This window comes from Mustela lutreola, chromosome 15 (genome assembly GCF_030435805.1).
Source record: "Mustela lutreola isolate mMusLut2 chromosome 15, mMusLut2.pri, whole genome shotgun sequence".
Lineage (NCBI taxonomy): Eukaryota > Metazoa > Chordata > Mammalia > Carnivora > Mustelidae > Mustela > Mustela lutreola.
In genome coordinates this window covers 40,328,643-40,347,913 of record NC_081304.1, presented here as the reverse complement: position 1 = coordinate 40,347,913, position 19,271 = coordinate 40,328,643, and the positions used below count along the sequence as shown (strand labels likewise).

Genomic DNA, 19,271 nt, shown 5'->3' with positions numbered 1-19,271 from the left:
TGGCATTTTATAGCCATAAATACCTGGGTAAATACTCATTGTTTACATGAAAACAATACCATAATTGTCAAGAATATGTACTATGTCAAGGAAAAATGTTTAATATGTATTTTTTGCTTTAGATTTTGGAACTGAAGACATGCTTTGGACAGAAAAGTATCAACCTCAGAACTCCAGTGAACTCATAGGCAATGAGCTAGCTATAAAAAAGTTACATAGGTTGGTAAAACTTATAAAAGAATTGAGAAATTGTTTTTGGATCTAGTTTTACTACTTAGTCTGTTTTCTTTATACTAAAATCTAGAAATCATAAAGTAATATATTACATGGAAAATCTTAAAAAAAATCAAGAAAAATATGAAAAATAAATATCCCTCTTTTCTCCCATTTCTGCTTTCCAGTGGTAACAACTATTAAAGGTTTCTTTTATGCCTTTACAGAAAAATGTAAGGTTAAACATGTATTATGCATATATTAGCTTTCTTCCCAACAGATAGGATCACATTACTAATTCAGGTCCAGAATCCTTTGTCTATGATTCCCACATCCAAGAAGTTCTGCAAACCAAAAGTTACTAACTTTATTATATTTTATGGTCTTTATGGATTCCCACTTAGTAGGAGTTCATACATTTTTTTAGACAGAAATATTAAGTGATTTTGGATGTAATGTTACAGACCCCATTAGAGGTATTATGTTATATGTGGTATACGTACCAAATTACTTTTATAATATCTGAAAATTTTGAATTCTAAAACTCAGCTGGTCCAAAGGATTTCATATAAGAAATAGGGACCCATAATAACAGTACACTTTGAGCCTAGTATTATTCTAAGTACTTGCATTGTTCTTAGCTCATTTAATCCTTAAAACTATGAGGATAAATACTGTTGTCCTTATCTTACAGATGAGGAATGGGCCTACAGAAGTTTAATGATTTGTCCAGAGTCACACAGCTCGGAAGTGGTGGAGCTGGAACTCAAACTTGGGCAGTCTAGCTCCAAACTAGAACTTCATCTTTCTACTTTTACTTAGCATCGTGTATTAGACATCTTTCATGTCATCACACGGTCTCCTCGGTTCTTTTTTTTTTTAAGATTTTATTTATTTGACAGATCACAAATAGGCAGAGAGGCAGGTGCGGGGGGTGGGGGGTGCGGGGAAGTAGGCCTGCTGAGCAGAGAGCCCGATGTGGGGCTCGATCCCAGGACCCTGGGACCATGACCTGAGTCAAAGGCAGAGGCTTTAACCCACTGAGCCACCCAGGCGCCTCACCTCGGTTCTTTATAGCTGCTCTATACTGATTCTTTAGGTAACTGCACTGTGTGTATCTTTTCTCCTACTGAGGTACTTCTAGGTTTTTCCCTATGGAAGCTAGTAGGAACAATGTTGCCGTGAATAACTTAGCTCATACAGTCTTGTGTGTTTTGGTAAAAAAATTACTTCATTTAAAAATATTCATGCCCGGGCGCCTGGGTGGCTCAGTGGGTTAAGCCGCTGCCTTCGGCTCAGGTCATGATCTCAGGGTCCTGGGATCGAGTCCCACATCGGGCTCTCTGCTCAGCGGGGAGCCTGTTTCCCTCTCTCTCTCTCTGCCTGCCTCTCCATCTACTTGTGATTTCTCTCTGTCAAATAAATAAATAAAATCTTAAAAAAAAAAAAAAAAAAAAAATATTCATGCCCATGTAAAAATATTTCACTATTTAGTTGATTCAAAGAGATATAGCTCTATTCTGTGCATTATTTTTATTAACATACATTTTCTTATGGCAGTTGGTTGAAAGACTGGAAGAGAAGAGCTGAATTGGAGGAAAGACAAAATTTGAAGGGAAAAAAAGATGAGAAACAGGAAGGTATTTTGAGTCCTTTTCTCCATTTGACTGAACATTTTGAGTTAGATTAGCTAAATATTCATATAAAATTTCCTAACTGGTATTTTATATTTGATTTTGTAGCTTTTGTAAATTAAATTTCCAGCATTTACTGGCAAGAAGTTTGTAAGGTTTGATCATTGGGTTTCATGAGATGGAGTTGCTGCCTGAGCAATTATCAAATGATAATTTGCATTTGAATAATTTTTCAGATCCATCAGATAGCATAGATTTTAAAGGCAGTTCCGATGACGAAGAAGAGACTCGCCTTTGCAATACTGTTCTTATAACAGGACCAACAGGAGTGGGAAAAACTGCTGCAGTGTATGCTTGTGCTCAGGAGCTTGGATTCAAGGTTAGTAGGAGCTACACTGGGAGAATGTTAATGTTGTAGTTATACTTGAATTAAAGGAAAACCAACCATTCTGCCTCACTTTCATATATTCTTCTTTTAGATATTTGAAGTCAATGCATCTTCTCAGCGCAGTGGTAGACAAATTCTTTCTCAACTGAAGGAAGCCACTCAGTCCCATCAAGTGGACAAGCAAGGTGTGAACTCTCAAAAACCTTGCTTTTTCAATAGTTACAACCTGGGCAAGTCACCAAGTAAGTAAACTATTGTCCTTAGGTCATATCTTTGAAAAAACAAAATCTGGGTGGCTCAGTGGAGTAAGCCTCTGCCTTCAGCTCAGGTCATGATCTCAGGGTCCTGGGATCGAGCCCCGCATCGGGTTCTCTGCTCAGCGGGGAGCCTGCTTCCCCCCTCTCTCTGCCTGCCTCTCTGCCTACTTGTGATCTCTCTCTCTGTCAAATAAATAAATAAAATCTTAAATAAATAAATAAAATATACAAGAAAATTTTAGTAATCAGCATTTTGCCATTCATTTTTTTTATCTTTTCCTACACACACACACACACACATATACACACACTGTTTTAATTTTTGCCTGTACAGTTTTATTTATTTATTTATTTATTTATTTTTAAAGATTTTATTTATTATTTATTTGACAGAGAGAGAAATCACAAGTAGGCGGAGAGTCAGGCAGAGAGAGAGAGAAGCAGGCTCCCGCTGAGCAAAGAGCCCGATGCGGGGCTCGATCCCAGGACACTGAGATCATGACCTGAGCCGAAGGCAGCGGCTTAATCCACTGAGCCACCCAGGCGCCCCGCCTGTACAGTTTTAAAACAAATCTTAAGACCATCATATAATTTTACCCATATATATTTCACAGGTATCTCTGATAAGGACTTTACTTATTTATTTATTCATGTATTTATTAAGATTTTATTTTTAAGTAATCTCTACATGGGACGTGTACAACCCCATGATCAAGAGTCACACGCTCCTCTGACTGAACCAGTCAGGCTCCCTTGATAAGGACTTTTTTTTTTTTTAAGATTTTATTTATTTGAGAGGGTGAGTGAGAGAGAGCGCGCGAACATACCAGCAAGGACAGAGGGAGAGGGAGAAGCAGACTCCCCAGTGGGGAGCCCAATGGAGGACCTGATCCCAGGACCCTGGGATCATGACCTGAACCAAAGGCAAACACTTAACTGATTGAGCCACCCAGGCATCCCCGGATAAGGAATTTTAAAAAAGCATAACCACAGTATTATAATTAAACCTAATGAAATTAACTTTATACCTTAATTTGGTTTAATACATACTCTTGTTTTGGCTTTCTGTTGTTTAAATGCTTTGTGCAAATTTGGATCTAAACAAGGTTTACATCTACATTTGATTAATGGTTTTTTTTGTTTGTTTGTTTGTTTGTTTTGTTTTTTAAAGACTTTATTTATTTGACAGACAGGATCACAAGTAGGCAGAGAGGCAGGCAGAAAGAGAGAGAGAGGAGAAAGCAGGCTCCCCGCTGAGCAGAGAGCCCGATGTGGGACTCGATCCCAGGACCCTGGGATCATGACCTGAGCCAAAGGCAGAAGCTTTAAATCACTGAGCCACCCAGGCGCCCCTGATTAATGCTTTTTAAAATTTCTTTCAGTCTCCCTAATAATTCCTTCATCTTTTTCATACCATTTATTTGTTGAAGAACATGGGTCATTTTTCATAAAATTTCTCACATTTTTAGATATGGCTGATTGTATCTTTATGGTATCAGTTAATATATTCCTCTTCCCTGTTTTACTTGTAAACTGGCAGATCTGTGGGCTTGATTAGATTCAGTTTCTGTTTCAGGGCTATGTACATGCTTAGGCAAGGCTGTGTGCTATGTGATATTAACATGGACTGATGAGTTCACTTGTTTCCAGGCTGATCTGTTCATTAAAGAGTTCCCCCATCACTCTTTGAACTAATAGTATTTTGTAGCCATGAATGATCTTTATCAAGTAGCTTGATTATTTCATTGAAAGTTAGAAAATGGGTGATTTTGTAATTCACTTAGCCTTTCTGAATTTATTAGTTAAAATTCTGAGAAGCATATCTCATCAACTGTCTGGACACTTTGACATAGAGTTTGTACAGGAAATGCAATGAGAAATGCTTCATTCTTTCTTTTTATTTATCAGTTCACAGAGTAATGATGCCCTAGTAATCTCTGAGGTTGTCCAGTGAGTTTTGGGGTAGTTTACTTTTTTTCAGTATTATGATGAACTCATGGATTTGTATATATATAATGTGTTTCAGTCATCTGTTCTTTGCTTCTTTTAAGATTTTTCTCTTTGTCACTCATTGTTAGCAACTCTGACTTTGATGTGCATTCGTGTGGTTTTCTTCATGTTTCATGTGGTTGGGGTTTGTTGAGCTTCTTATATGAATGGGTTTATAGCTTATCAAATTTGGAAAATTCCAAGCATTATTTTTTTTCTTTTAATTAAAATATATCTGACATATAACATTGTATATATTTAAGGCATACAACATGTTAATTTTATACATTTATATAGCAGTATGTTTGCCATTGTGTTGATAATTAGTAATTAGTACCTCTATCACATTACATAATTATTTCTTTTTAGTGGTTGGAATAATTAAGTTATGGCCTTGGGAAGTTTGGTGATTATAATATATTGTCTGTATTTACTATACTGTGCATTAGGTCTCTAGGATTTATTGATTACTCATTGCAAGTTTGTACCCTTAAACATTTGTCCTATCCCCCTACCCCATCTCCTGGTAACCACCATTTTACTCTTTGTTTTTGAGTTTGGCTTTTTTAGAATCCACACATAAGGAATGTCATAGAGTACTTGCTTTTCTCTGACTTAACCTCACTTAGTCTGATGTGCTCCTGGTCCATCTGTGCTGTTCCAAACGGCAGGATGTCTTTTCTTCGGGCTGAGTAATCTTCCATTGTGTATAGAAACCACATCTGGATCCATTCATGGGTGGGCACTCAGGTTGTTTCCATACCACATTCTATTCTTTTTTTTTTTTTTTAAGATCTTATTTATTTGACAGAGATCACAAGTAGGCAGAGAGGCAGGCTGAGGGGTTGGGGGGACAGGGAAGCAGGCTCCCCGCTGAGCCTAGAACCTGATGCGGGGCTTGATCCCAGGATCCTGAGATCATGACCTGAGTCGAAGGCAGAGGCTTAACCCACTGAGCCACCCAGACGCCCACCACATTCTATTCTGAATAATGCTGCTAAGCTGTCTCAGTTCGATGATTGTTCAGGTTTGCAGTTATCTTGTTCCTCTCTTGGATAGTTTCTAACTACTGAAGTTCACAAATATTTTCTGCAGCATGTGGTATGCTGTCCTTGCCATCTAATGTATTTTGTATTTCACACATTTTGTAGTTTTTATTTCTAGAAGCTGGACTTTTATATTTTCTGTGTTACCATGACCAATTTTTTTTCTAAGTTTGATTGTTTTGAGTCTTTTATGCTGTATTAGGGGAGGCGATAGCAGCATTTAGTTTAGAACTAATTTTGTCCCATTACTTAGGAAAATCCTTCTGAGTAATCTATGCTGTCCATGTCGTTGCAAGTGGCAAACTCAATTTTCAAACACCTATAATATACAAAGGATATAATCAGATCTGTGGAAATGGGGTGTAAAAAATAACAAACAGAATTTGAACATGTGAAGACTGAATCAGAGCACTTACAGGGGAGTAAAGGACATGCTCTGGAATAAATGCTTGGGACTGTAGAACTTCTATCCGTCCTTCACTACATCTCTAGAAAAACGTATTCTCTGCTTGCAGTATCCATTTACTATAGAGCTAACCTGAAGTTGGATAACAGTGTTCTGTAATGTTCTCCGTATGTACCATTATCATGTTTCCTCCAGCCTCCTCTGAACTCCAGCCAATGGAGAGAAAGCGAATGGAGGGATTCTGAACATTCTTTGCTTCAAGAATGTATGTTTCTTTGGAAAAGAATGTCTTTTCCAAATGACTGGCTTTACCTTCTCTGATAATAGAATAACTGTAACAGTACAGTACTATTTGTATACAGTATTTGAATATGAGATTGAAAGGAAACTTCTATATTAATTTTTAGCTGGTAAGAGTAGAAGTATAGACTGTGAATAACTCAATCTTACCATCCGTTTAACTTTTAGAATACTCATCCTTCAGTAAATTTGTTTTTGGCAGAAAAATTAAGCTCCCCTAAGAAAGTTCTTACATCGCCAAGGAAACTTCCTCCACCGTCACCACAAACTAACATACCAAAACGAACACTTCCACCTAAAACTTTGGCAAATTATTTTAAAGTGTCTTCCAAGCCAAAAAATAATGAAGAAGTAGTGCTTCTGGAAAATAATAAAGGTAAGGCATTAAATGTACAAAATGTATATGACAATTTTTAATACTAATGACCCTGATACATAAAAATTTTATCATATTTCCTGAGTTTCTGTTGCTATTTGTTAAACCTCAGCTATACTGAAGGTCCTACATATAAGAGTTTTGATATTTTGTTTCAATTTTTTCCCCCTTGTTTAATTTTTGATAGGGGGTTTCAGTTTGAGTTTATTCCACAGAAGCATCCAGTGTTCCATTAAAAGTTGATTTTTTCTAAAATACTAATATTTTATTTATGCAGGAATAAAAAATTCTTGTGAACAAAACCCAATTACTCAGACTAAATCTGCAAACACAACCAAGTCAAATGTCAAAGAATTTGGAGCTGAGGAACCCAACAGGAAAAATGCAACATCTCTCATTCTTTTTGAGGAGGTAGACTCATGGGCATATATTTATCTCATAATAAGAACTTAACCTAAGGGTTACTATATGTGTTACTATAAAGTATTATAAAATAGCCAAGAAAGTTGGGAATACTTGTATCTGTTTAAGTGTTTAAAAACTTTTTTTAAGATTTTATTTATTTAGAGAGCATGCGTGTGTGTGCACGAATGAGGGGAGGGACAGAGGGAGAGAGAGAATCTCAAGCAGACTTCATCCTGAGTGTGGAGTCAGATGTGAGGCTTGATCTCAGCACCCTAAGTTCATGACCTGAGTGGAAATCAAGAGTCCAGTGTTTAACTGACTGAGCCACCCAGGTACCCCAGTGTAATCTGTTTGAATTTAAAAGTGAGTGAAACTCTCAACCATAGAATTTTTCAGAAAAATGATTAATGCAATTCAGGATTATTAATTATTGTTCAGTGATTATAGAAATTATTCTGACTCATACTTGTCCAATTATAGGTGACTCCATTTTTTTGGTTTAATATTTGGTAATTTTTTTTTACTTTTAATAGTTCAAAATATTTTAAGCTTTCAGTATGGGCTGAACCATACTGTTCATAAATTTCATGAATTCATAAATTTTGTCCCTAACAGACATATACTATATCTATTATGTATATGTAACATATCCAGTAAATGTTTTGTTACTCAATACAGTATTATTGTCATAAATGGCTCTTAGGTTGATGTCATTTTTGAAGAAGATGCTGGGTTTTTGAGTGCAATCAAAACATTCATGGCAACAACTAAGAGACCTGTGATTCTTACTACTAGTGGTAAGTAACAGTGATTTTGCAACTAATTACTTTTGGTTTAAATATTTTGAGAAAGCTGCTCATTTTAGTTAAAAATAGTCCTTTAAAAGTCTGCTAGTAAATTAAGTCTTTTTCCCTAAAATTTGGAGGCTCCTAGATCATTTTTTAAGTAAAGAATTCTTTAAATTTGCTATCGATCCACAACCTTGAGTAATTATAAAATTACTCTATTACCTTGTGAATAGCAGTGGTGTGGAACTGGATACTATTTTGAATCACTGTGTAGAGTATTAGATATTTAGGATGCCAACAATAGCGTAGAATGCAGGTAAAGAAATTTTATCCAGGAAAGGTGTTTTGGTAGGGGCGATAACAGAGTCTTTTCTATGCCCCTTCTTCATACTTATTATTGGATCACCAAATGTTACTCACTGGACAGAACTTTTTATGGAGCCCATAAAAATTTTTTTCTGCAGTGCCTTAATATTGAACTTAGCCATTCCTTATTCCCTGAGAACACTTCCATATGAATTATTGCATATTTTGTCAAAGTAAGCCATAGCCAGCCTAATGGAATTGGTCCACTTCCTTTTTTAATTTTTTTCCTAAGATTTTTTTTTAAGTAATCTCTACACCCAATTTGGGGTTTGAACCCATGACCCCAAGATCAAAAGTCACACACTTCACCTATTGAGCCAGCTGGTTGCCCCTGGAGTTGGTCCACCTTCCTAATAATTCCCATTCAGTGTTCAATTTTAAGACTCATACAGGTTTGTTTGTTTGTTTGTTTCATTATAAACACTGAATTATAACACTGTTTTCTAATATTTTTTCATTGCACGTATTCAGTAGTGTATCTCCGCTGTGGATTTCTGTAGGAAAATGTGTTTATGTTAGACTCCACTTACAAATTAATGGCTCATTTGACTGTTAGTGACTGTACTCTAAAAATACTGATATAAATCATGTTACTCAAAGGGTACATGGTATTTTAATTAAAGATCACAAGTTGCTTTAGGTCAAGACAGAAATTCAGTTCCTTTAATGATTTATAATTTACATGATATTCTCATTACCCATGAAATACAGAATATTTTCATAGAAAAAGTAACTGGAAAAATGAATAGTCTTAATGGTTTTTTAAAAATTCTTTTTCCTCTAGATCCAACATTTAGTTTAATGTTTGATGGCTGTTTTGAAGAAATTAATTTCACTACTCCTTCGCTTGTAAGTTTTCATCCTGATCATAAATCATGTCACAACTCTATAAAAGGTAGTTTAATGTGATAGTGCCAGCAAACCTTCAGTACACTGTTAAATAGGGGTTAAACGTGAACATCTCTGCCTTGTTCCTGAATTTGGGGCTAAAGTAGGCACTCTTATCAGCAAGCGTGATATTAGCTGATTTTCATCAGTTAGTTGTGTTTTTATTGTCAATGGTGTTGAATTTTGTCAGATACTTTCTACCTTTGAAGCAATCATATAGTTCATCTTTTTAATTCTATTAATATGGCAAATGATGTTAGTTGATTTTTGAATGTCAGAGCAGTCCTGCATTCTTAGGATAATATGGTCATGATGTGTTATGTCTTTTTGTAGTTCTGGATTTGATTTGCTCATATATTGTTGGGGACTTTCATGTCTACATTTATGAAGGATGTTGGTGGTTGGTTTCTAGGCCATTTGAAATGGATTAGGACATAGATTTTAGTAGTATCTTCAGAAATAATATGCATTCTTAGTTTTTCATAGTGTATTTTTTTAAATATTTTTTTTTAATTTTTATTTTTTCTTTTTTAAATTTATTTGACAGACAGAGATCGCAAGTAGGCAGAGAGGCAGGCAGAGAGAGAGACAGAGGAGGAAGCAGGCTCCCTGCAGAGCAGAGAACCCATGCAGGGCTCAATCCCAGGACCCTGGGATCGTGACCCAAGCCGAAGGCAGAGGCTTTAACCCACTGAGCCACCCAAGCGCCCCTAAAGATTTTCTTTATTTGAGAGAAAAAGAGCACGAGCTGGGGGGTCAGAGGCAGAGGGAGAAGCAGACTTCCTGCGGAACAGTGAGCGTGATGTAGGACTCGATCCCAGGACCCCAAGTCCATGACCTGAGCCGAAGGTAGACACCCAGCTGACTGAGAGCCACCAATGTGCCTCAGTTTTTCATAGTGTAGTGTTAGTATTACACTAATTTATAGAAAATCTAAGAACCTTGCGAAGATATCAGTCTACTTGCCATCCCTCTATCTTGTATGCTTTAGTTTTCAAATGTTTTACATTTACACATTACAAACTCCCCAATATAATGCTCTGCTTTTTTGCTTTAGCCAGCTGTGTATGTTTGAAGGTAATTAGGAGAATAAAAAGTTGACTTGTATGTTTACCTATGTACTTATAATTTCTAATAGACTTCATTCCTTCCTGAAGATCTGACTTTCTCTTAGATTTCATTTCTCTTCAGCCTGAAGAATTTCATTAACAATTTTTATAGAGCTAGTCTGCTGGCAGTAGATTATATTAGGTTTCATTTACTTGAAATTGTCTTTATTTTAACTTCATTTTCAAAGAGTATTTTCCCTTGGTATAGAAATCTGGGTTCTCGGGGTACCTGGGTGACTCAATGAGTTAAGTCACTGCCTTGGGCTCGGGTCATGATCTCAGGGTCCTGGGATCAAGCCCCTCATTGGGCTCTCTGCTCAACAGGGAGCCTGCTTCCCTCTCTCTCTCTGCCTGCCTTTCTGCTTACTTGTGATCTTTCTCTGTCAAATAAATAAATTAAATCTTTAAAAAAAAAATGGGGGTTCTCAGTTTTTCCATCAGTACTTTTTTTTTTTTAAGTACTGCATGTACTTTTTTACTGTACATGTACTGCATGTACACCCTGCATGGGGCTTGAACTCAGCACCCAGAGATCACGAATCACATGCTCTACCAACTGAGCCAGCCAGGCACCCTGAGTCAGTACTTTAAAGATGTCATTCCTTTTTCTTTTGGTCAGTGGTATTTCTGATTATGTCACCTTTTTGTTTTCCCCTCCTGGGTAATATGTCATTATTTTCTGGCTGCCTTCAAGATATTCTCTTTAACTTTAACTTTAGTTTTCTTTTCTTTTTTTTTAATATATATATATTTTTAAGATTTTATTTATTTGACAGACGGAGATCACAAGTAGACAGAGAAGCAGGCAGAGAGAAAGGAGGAAAGAGGCTCCCTGCTGAGCAGAGAGCCTGATGCTGGCTGAATCCCGGGACCCTGAGACTATGACCTGAGCTGAAGGCAGAGGCTTTAACCCACTGAGCCACCCAGGCACCCCAGTTTTCTTTCTTCTTTTAATATTTCATTTATTTTTTTAAGACAGCATGACAAAGAGGGAGCACAAACAAAGAGGAGGGGTAGAGGGAGAAACAGTCACCTTGCTGAGCAGGGAGCCCAATGTGGGGCTCGATCCTAGGACCCCATGATCACGACCTGAGTCAAGGGCTCAACCGACTGAGCCACCTAGGCACCCCTTACTTGAGTTTTCAGCAATTGCCTGTGATGTGCCTAGGTGTTACTTTTCTTCATGTCTATCCTATTTGTGGTTCTTGGATATCTACAATCTGTAAATACATGTCATTCCTTCAATGAGGGACATTTTTATACTTAGTTTTTCAAATTTATTTCATGCCCATTTTCTCTTTCCCTCTTGGGAGTTTAATTACAAGTATGTTAGACATTTTACATTGTCTCAGGGGCCGCTCAGGGCCCTGCTGTTAATGCTGTTCCCCCCCTCCCAACTTTTTTCTGTTTGTACTTTTGGTTTGATCATTTATATTGATTAATCTTCAAATTTAACTGACACTTTTTTCCTGCCACCCCCTTTCTTCCGAGGCTCATCCGGTAAAATTTTTATTCTGATACTGTGATTTCTAGTTTTGCATTTGCTGTTCCTTTTTCTTCTTTTTTTTTTTTTTTTTTAAGATTTTTAAAATTTATTTGACAGAGAGTTAGAGCCAGAGAGCACAAATGGAGGGAATGGCAGAGGGAGAAGGAGAAGCAGGCTCCCCACTGAGTAGGGAGTCCAATGTGGGGCTCAAATCCAGGACCCTGGGACCATGACCTGAGCCAAAGGCAGATGCTTGACAACTGAACCACCCAGGCACCCCTGTTTCCTTCTTTTTATGGCTTCTACTTTTCTGCTGGACTTTCTTATTCATTATGAGCATGTTTTCTTTAAGCATACTTTTACTAGTTGTTTTAAAATTCTGCTAATAAATACATCTTTGCCATTTTTTTTCCTTTTTTTAAATTATTAACATATAATGTCTTATTTGTTTCAGGGGTACAGGCTTGTGATTCATCAATCTAATACAATACACAGCGCTCACCACAACACATACCCTCCCAGTGTCCATCACCCAACCACCCTATCCCCCCTTCCCCCTCCCCTCCAGCAACCCTCAGTTTGTTTCCTGAGATTAAGAGTGTCTTATGGTTTGTCTCCCATCTTCTTCACTTTGTGATTAAATCTATTGATTGTCTCTGAGGAGTTAGTTACTTTTTCTGCTTCTTTGTATGTGTAGTAGTTTTAGAGTTTAGAGTTTTATCCTGTACTTTGTGAGTGATATGTTGTAGAAACTCTGGATTCGGTTCTCTTCCTCTGAATAAATACCCTGTAACATGTAGCAGCTAAAATTTCGGCCCAGTTCTTTTAGTTTTAGCTGCCTGCTTTGAGACAGGCTCACACATGTGAAGTTCAGGTGTCAGCCAGGGATTTGCAGTCTTCTTTAGCTAGAATCTGTTTCCCTACTTTCACAGACATCCCCTCTCACTTTCCAACTACTGCCAGCATCCCAAACTCTGTCCTCTGGTTCAAGCCTGTAACACTGTGAGTTTCTGAGTTTTAGCTATGCTGCTGCATCCTGCCCTAAGTCAGAAATCAATTTAGAGGGAATGAGATGGGGGTGGGGATTCACCCAGGGCCATTTTCTTTTGTCTAATTGTTGATTTTCCCTTCAGTTATCTTCTGCTTTTGGTTACTCTCTTGTCCCTTCAAATCATTTGCTTTTTATATTTATTTGTAGTTGGTGATAGAGTTTATCATTATTACTAATGGCAAGGTTTGTCTGATAGGTAGTTCATTATTGAAAGCAGAATTCCTAGTTTGTGAAGCAGAAGTCCCAGAAGTATGCAGGAGTAATATATATACATAGAATGAGGTCAGAGATTTAATAGGAGAAATAATTTTTTAAATTGTCTTGTTTAAGGTAAAAATGCTAGTGGTCTTATAAAATCTATAAAATGTAAATGCAATTTTATTTGTTTTAGCTTTTCCAGGTAAGAAGCTTTCCATAAACAGTGGGAAGAGAATAGTATATGTTTTGTTGTTTTGCAAAAAAAATCATAGCAATATTGATGGAACATCAAATAAAATGAAAATTTGATTTTCAAATTTTTCAAACTGCCCACCCAGGGGCACCTGGGTGGCTCAGTTGGTTAAGCCTCTGCCTTCGGCTCAGGTCATGATCCCAGAGTCCTGCATCGGGCTCCCTGTTCCAAGGGGAGCCTGATTCTCCCTTTCTCCCTCTACCTCTTCCCCTGCTTATGCTTTCTCTCTCTCTAGCTTTTCTCTCTCTCTTTCAAATAAATAAATAAAATCTTTAAAAAAAAAAAAAAAGAAATCACATGAGTTTTGCTTTTTGGTTTTTTTCCCCTAGTGTTTCTTGTTTATTTACATTTATGCATTTGTACATGTATTGATAGAATTTTGTAACTCTGGTATTTAAAAACTATCAGTATTATTATAGTATTCATATTTATAGTTTTAATGGCTGTAAAATATTCCATCAAGTTGTACCATTATTTAATACTAAGGGAATTTCTCAAGGTTTAATAAAATTGCCTTCAGGGTTTATAGAAAATCTCCCATAAAAGTTTCCTTTATATTTTAGACTGTATATAGTTACTGAAACAAGGTTATATAAAATATTTTTAATTTCGGAAGTATATTCCTTTATTTTATTTTTCCAGATCAGTTTCATTCTCAAGAGCTAAGATAGTGTGAATTTTAGTGAAATTTGTCCTACTTTTAAATGTGTATTACTTATGTATTTCTGTTAATTCCGCCATTCACCATGTTTCTTTTTTCTTTCTCTCTGTTTCTCTTTTTCTCAGCTAAATGTTGCCAGCTACCTACAGATGATCTGCTTGGCTGAGAACTTTAGAACTGATGTGAAAGACTTTATAACATTGTTAACTACAAATGCTTGTGATATCAGAAAAAGTATCCTTTACTTACAATTCTGGATTAGAAGTGGAGGTGGATTTTTAGAAGAAAGGCCATTATCCATTTGTCGTAAGTTGATCTGTTATAAAAGAAATTTCTACAGTAGGACCCTATATTACAGTACATGCTGTACCAAAATCTCTGAAAGATTTTCAAAATTTTGAGCATCCAGGTATCGTGTTAATCTTGAAAATATATGTATGTCAACTTTGTTGGTGAAAATTTTATAAACGTGAAGTGTGGGTAGAATTAAACTGCACATGGAACAAATTGTTAATTTTAAATTAGCATATTTTCTTTTTATTTAAAAAAATTTTTTTTTCTTTTAAAGATTTTATTTATTTGACAGACAGAGATCACAAGTAGGCAGAGAGGCAGGCAGAGAGAAAAGGAAGAAGCAGGCTCCCTGTCGAGCAGAGAACCCGATGCAGGGCTCTATCCCAGGACTCTGGGATCATGACCTGAGCTGAAGGCAGAGCTTCTAACACACTGAGCCACCCAGGCGCCCCTCTTTTTAATTTTTTAAGATTTTATTTATTTTAGAGAGTATGCGTGCAGAAGCAGGAGGGGCAGAGGGAAAGGGAGAGAGAATCTCAAGCAGACTCTGTACTGACCGTGGAGCCCTACCTGAGCCTAAATCAGGGATCAGACGCTTAACTGACTGAGCTACTCAGTTGCCTTTTAATCAGTTTCTTACAAACAATTAGAGTACTGTGATTTAGCAACTAGCTTTCTTTTTTTTACTTATTAAAAAAACATTGGTGACCTTTCCATATATATAAATTATTTTTATATGACTGTAAGTTCTCTTTTAGCTTCTTCAGTGGTCTATAATTCTATTTTTTTTTTTTTTAAGATTTTATTTATTTATTTGACAGAAAGAAATCACAAGTAGATGGAGAGGCAGGCAGAGAGAGAGAGAGAGAGAGAGGGAAGCAGGCTCCCCGCTGAGCAGGGAGCCCGATGTGGGACTCGATCTCAGGACTCTGAGATCATGACCTGAGCCGAAGGCAGCGGCTTAATCCACTGAGCCACCCAGGCGCCCTATAATTCTATTTTTGGTAAGAATTTATCATTCCAGAAATGTTTTATTTCTTATCATCTTTAGTCATTGTTACCTAATTGAAGTCACAAACATTTATTGAGGGCTTTCTCCATGCCAGGTCTTGCGTTTACATGAATAAGACATGGTTCCTTTCCTGAAGAAGTTGATAGTTTGTGGTTTTCATGCTCCATAGTCACAGTTCTGTAGTTACAGATCCTGCTCTGGGAAATACACAAATATTTAAATAAAACCAAGGTGAAGTTCTATAATATTAATCCCCTGTCAACTTTTTTTCCTCTTTGATCATTTCAGAATTTTAATATATTTTTGTTTTTCAAAGTAGCAAATGTATATATTTAATTCAGTGTGAGCTTATGCCTTTAACTGTTTCTTAGAAGTAAATATGATAAATAAGACATCGTAAATATTCTTTTAGAACAAACAAATTTTTAAAAATATTAAAAAAAAAAAAAGAAAAAACAAATTAGGGACACCTGAGTGGCTTGGTGGGTTAAAGCCTCTGCCTTCAACTCAGGTCATAATTCCAGGGTCCTAGGATCGAGCCCTCCATCAGGCCCTCTGCTCAGTGGGAGCCTGCTTCCCCTTCTCTCTCTCCACCTACATGTGATCTTTGTCTATCAAATAAATAAATAAAATCTTTTAAAAAAAACACACAAAACAAATTAGTAACTGTTGCCATACTGTTGGATATAAAATGCTATACCAGAAACTTTAAAAGATAATAATTAGGTACAGCATTCTTTCTTTTCTTAAAGATTTTATATGCATTTTATTTCTGTCTTTCCTAAAAAACACAGGTAAGTACTCCTTCAATGGAAGTTGAAATAGTGCAGAAGTATATAAAATAGAAAGTAAAAGATCTTCCGCACTTCTTAAAGTTAGCCACTGTGAGAACTTTATCTATGCATGTACAAATATCGCTACCCACTTATTTAGCAGAATTAACCAATATTATATATACTGTTAATCAGTTTGCTGTTTTTTACTTCAGAATTTTTTGTTGGTATGTACAGAGGGGTACATATCCCTCTATTTTTCACAGCTATATGCTATTCTGTAGTAGGTAATGGATGTGACATAATTTATTAACCATTACTTATTAGAGGAAATTGAAGTTATTGTCAGTTTGTCATTAAAATACGCAGTGAATGTCTAGACACATATCCTTGAGCATATCTGTGAGTACTGCGGTTGGAGAGAATTCTAGAAGTATTGTTGCTGGGCCAAAGGCTGGAATACATTTTTACGTTCCAACAGGTATTGTCAGGTTGCCTCCACCAAAGATGATTATCCTGATATATGTTCCCATGAATAGTTTGTGGTGACTTTTTAATATATACCTCTGAGAAAACTAGGTTACCAAGTTGTTTTACTTTTGCCAATTTAAAAGGTGAAAAGTGAATGGTATCTTTTTTTTTTTTTTTTTTTGCATTTCCATGATCACTAGTGAAACTGCACATCTTTCTATGAGTTTATTAGATATTTGTATTTCTTCTATAACTTGTCTGTTCATAGTCTTTTGCACCTTTTTTTTTCCTTTGCACTTTTTTCTTTTGGATTGTTTTGTAAGCCTACCACCACCCTTCTTACCCCCTGTATGCTAAAAATAGTGTTTTGTTGTACTTTTTATGAATTAAATACATAGGTGGAGAAGAACAAAATGTGAGTATAGGTCTCAAAGATTCCAAAGGATCTTAGATCTTAAATAATTGTTTGCTACAATTAATTAAAAATATAGATGGCTAAGGGTTTTGTGGTTTTTTTCTTTTTTAAATTAATTTTGTAGGAGGAAATGGCAGAAACATTCAACTTGTTTGCTCTGAAGATGGCCCTGACTCCAAAAATAAAGCTAAAAATACTAAAAGGAGTCCTGCAGACCTTCCCAAATGTGATACTGGCTGTGTTGAGACTTTGTTTGGCCTTAAGAACATTTTTTCCCCATCTGAAGATTTATTTTCATTTCTAAAGGTATTTTCAGTATGTAATGTGGGATATTAAATATTTATTCCTTTTTATCTTCCTAACACTCATTCCTATCTTTTGAATTTTAAGGTTAACTTAAATTTGCCTATAATTTTTATAGGCTTTAGATTTCTGATTTTAACATACTACTGTACTACTTTGACAAATGGTGCATAGACAGTGCTCTCAATGCATATTACAGGATTTAGACTAGAATTTAGAAAAATTTCAGATTAAAAAGACAATTTTCAGAAAAGTAGTTTTTAAAGAAATGAGGTTCTCACTATTGAATTGGGGTATAAACTATTAGAAAATTTAATTCTTGGGGCACCTGGGTGGCTCATTGGGTTAAAGCCTCTGCCTTTGGCTCAGGTGGTGATCCCAGCATCCTGGGATCAAGCCTCGCATCGGGCTCTCTGCTCAGCGAGGAGCCTGCTTCCCTTCTTCTCTCTCTGCCTGCCTCTCTGCCTACTTGTGATTTCTGTCAAATAAATAGATAAATAAAATCTTTTTTAAAAATTTAATTCTTCAAATATTAGTAGTCTAAATCTATTTTATAGACTCAAAACTATTCTGATGAATTTAAGGAGTACAGATTAATAAAATTATGAGAGGGTAGCAACTCATTACTTTTCAGATAGAATAAGGATGCCACTGTATTCATATAGGTAGAAAAATGTTCAGACTGTGTTCTAACACTTCTTCACTCAAAATTGTTTTTCAGCACAAAATCAGAACAAAGGAAGAATGGCATCAGTTCATCCAGCTTCTTACAGAATTCCGAATGCAGAAAGTTGATTTCTTATATAGTAATCTTGAGTTCATTCTACCACTGCCTGTTAATATCATTCCAGAAAAAGAAGACTATTATGGTTCATCAGTAAGTGTGGACACCAGTGCAGCAACAAAAAATATGAAATGTCTTGCTTGGAAACATTCTGAAGAAGAGAAACCATTGAAAAAGACACAAAAAAAGAAGAAAAAGAAAAAGATAGTAACTCTAGATGATAGTGACTTATTTGACACTGAACTGACTTTCTCTAATGAATTTCTTAGCCTTTCCCCTCTATCTTCCTCCTCAAATTCAGAAGAAAGCAAAGTGAGAGATAAAGAAAGCAATCCAGAGACAAAGAAACTGAACCAATGTGTAGAGTCTAACACGAAATCTGTTCCTTGTCCACCTAAAACACTGGCAGAAAAGAAACGTTCTGCCCTTGTTTCTCAGTGTTTAAATTCCCTCACTGAGTTCCTGGATAACATGTCCTACTTAGATGCCGTTTTAACTGATGTAGGAGATCAAAAGGAATTTGGTCAAAATGACTTCAGTTGGACAAATGTGAAAAGTGGACTCTGTGATGAGTTTAGTCTGGAAACCAGTGATGGATGGACTTCTCGGAGCTCTGGAGAATTAAAGGCAGCTGTAGAAGCTCTCAGCTTTACTAAGAGTTCGTCTACTATTTCAAAAGCACTGGAAACCTTGAATTCTTGCAAGAAATCAGGAAGAGATCCAACAAAGGAGCTTACTCTTCATGTTCCACAGAAGCGCAGCAACGTATACTTCAGTCAGTCGGTGGCTAATGTAGAGTAAGTCTTCCTTTTACTTTTGATTTTTCAATAATAAATGATAAAAAATAATAATAAATGATAAAGAGGAAACTGTTAGTTTCTTTTTACTAATTTTGAAATGCTGGGCTCTATCGATTATGGTAAACCCTTAATATTAATAGTCTACCTTCTAATAAGACAGGGAGACCAGCCTGATTGCTGGGAAGAAAAATGAGAGAGATTAGAAGACTCCTGAATGACAGGGAATGGAGTTTTGATTTGCTGGGGCAGAAAGCAGGTAGCCATTCTAGGTTCTTTTTGGTATGAGAGTGATGCGTTGAAAGTAATATAGGAAGTTAACCTGGTTGATCTCATCTAGACCAGAAGCAAAAAGCAGCAGAAACCAGTAGCTGGTTGAGATCGGGACTGTTACATTTCTCTTGGACAGTAAAAATCCAAAGTAATGAACTACTTTTCATTTACAGCAGTGCCTGGAAGAGGATAGCAGTCATTAAAAGTGTATTTTCTAGCCGATCCCTTCTGAACCTGGGTAACAGACAAGCTAGTATAACTGAGTACTTGCCAGCTCTTCGGAACATTTGTAGAACTGAGAAGCTAAAAGAACAAGGAAAAAGTAAAAGAAGGTA

The 19,271-nt window shown here is 36.3% G+C and overlaps 2 protein-coding genes across 3 annotated transcripts in view; one reads left to right on the top strand and one right to left on the bottom strand.

Annotated features, from left to right (window-relative positions):
- ATAD5 (ATPase family AAA domain containing 5) overlaps positions 1-19,271 on the top strand; it is a 48,100-nt gene that overhangs the window by 27,577 nt on the left and 1,252 nt on the right. Inside the window, exons 11-22 of one of the 2 annotated variants that reach the window (XM_059149280.1) lie at positions 123-219; positions 1,774-1,853; positions 2,084-2,226; positions 2,327-2,477; positions 6,436-6,609; positions 6,887-7,020; positions 7,718-7,811; positions 8,953-9,017; positions 13,940-14,120; positions 16,904-17,085; positions 17,804-18,663; positions 19,113-19,268. In XM_059149280.1, the coding sequence (XP_059005263.1) occupies positions 123-219; positions 1,774-1,853; positions 2,084-2,226; positions 2,327-2,477; positions 6,436-6,609; positions 6,887-7,020; positions 7,718-7,811; positions 8,953-9,017; positions 13,940-14,120; positions 16,904-17,085; positions 17,804-18,663; positions 19,113-19,268 (2,317 nt within the window). Of the gene's footprint in view, positions 1-122; positions 220-1,773; positions 1,854-2,083; positions 2,227-2,326; positions 2,478-6,435; positions 6,610-6,886; positions 7,021-7,717; positions 7,812-8,952; positions 9,018-13,939; positions 14,121-16,903; positions 17,086-17,803; positions 18,664-19,109; positions 19,269-19,271 lie in introns of both variants that reach the window. The other variant, XM_059149279.1, reaches the window with a different exon arrangement.
- TEFM (transcription elongation factor, mitochondrial) overlaps positions 3,043-19,271 on the bottom strand; it is a 47,137-nt gene continuing 30,908 nt past the window's right edge. The window contains exon 6 of the mRNA XM_059149291.1: positions 3,043-5,846. Within this exon, the coding sequence (XP_059005274.1) occupies positions 5,832-5,846 (15 nt within the window). The 3' untranslated portion in view covers positions 3,043-5,831. The remainder of the gene's footprint in view (positions 5,847-19,271) is intronic.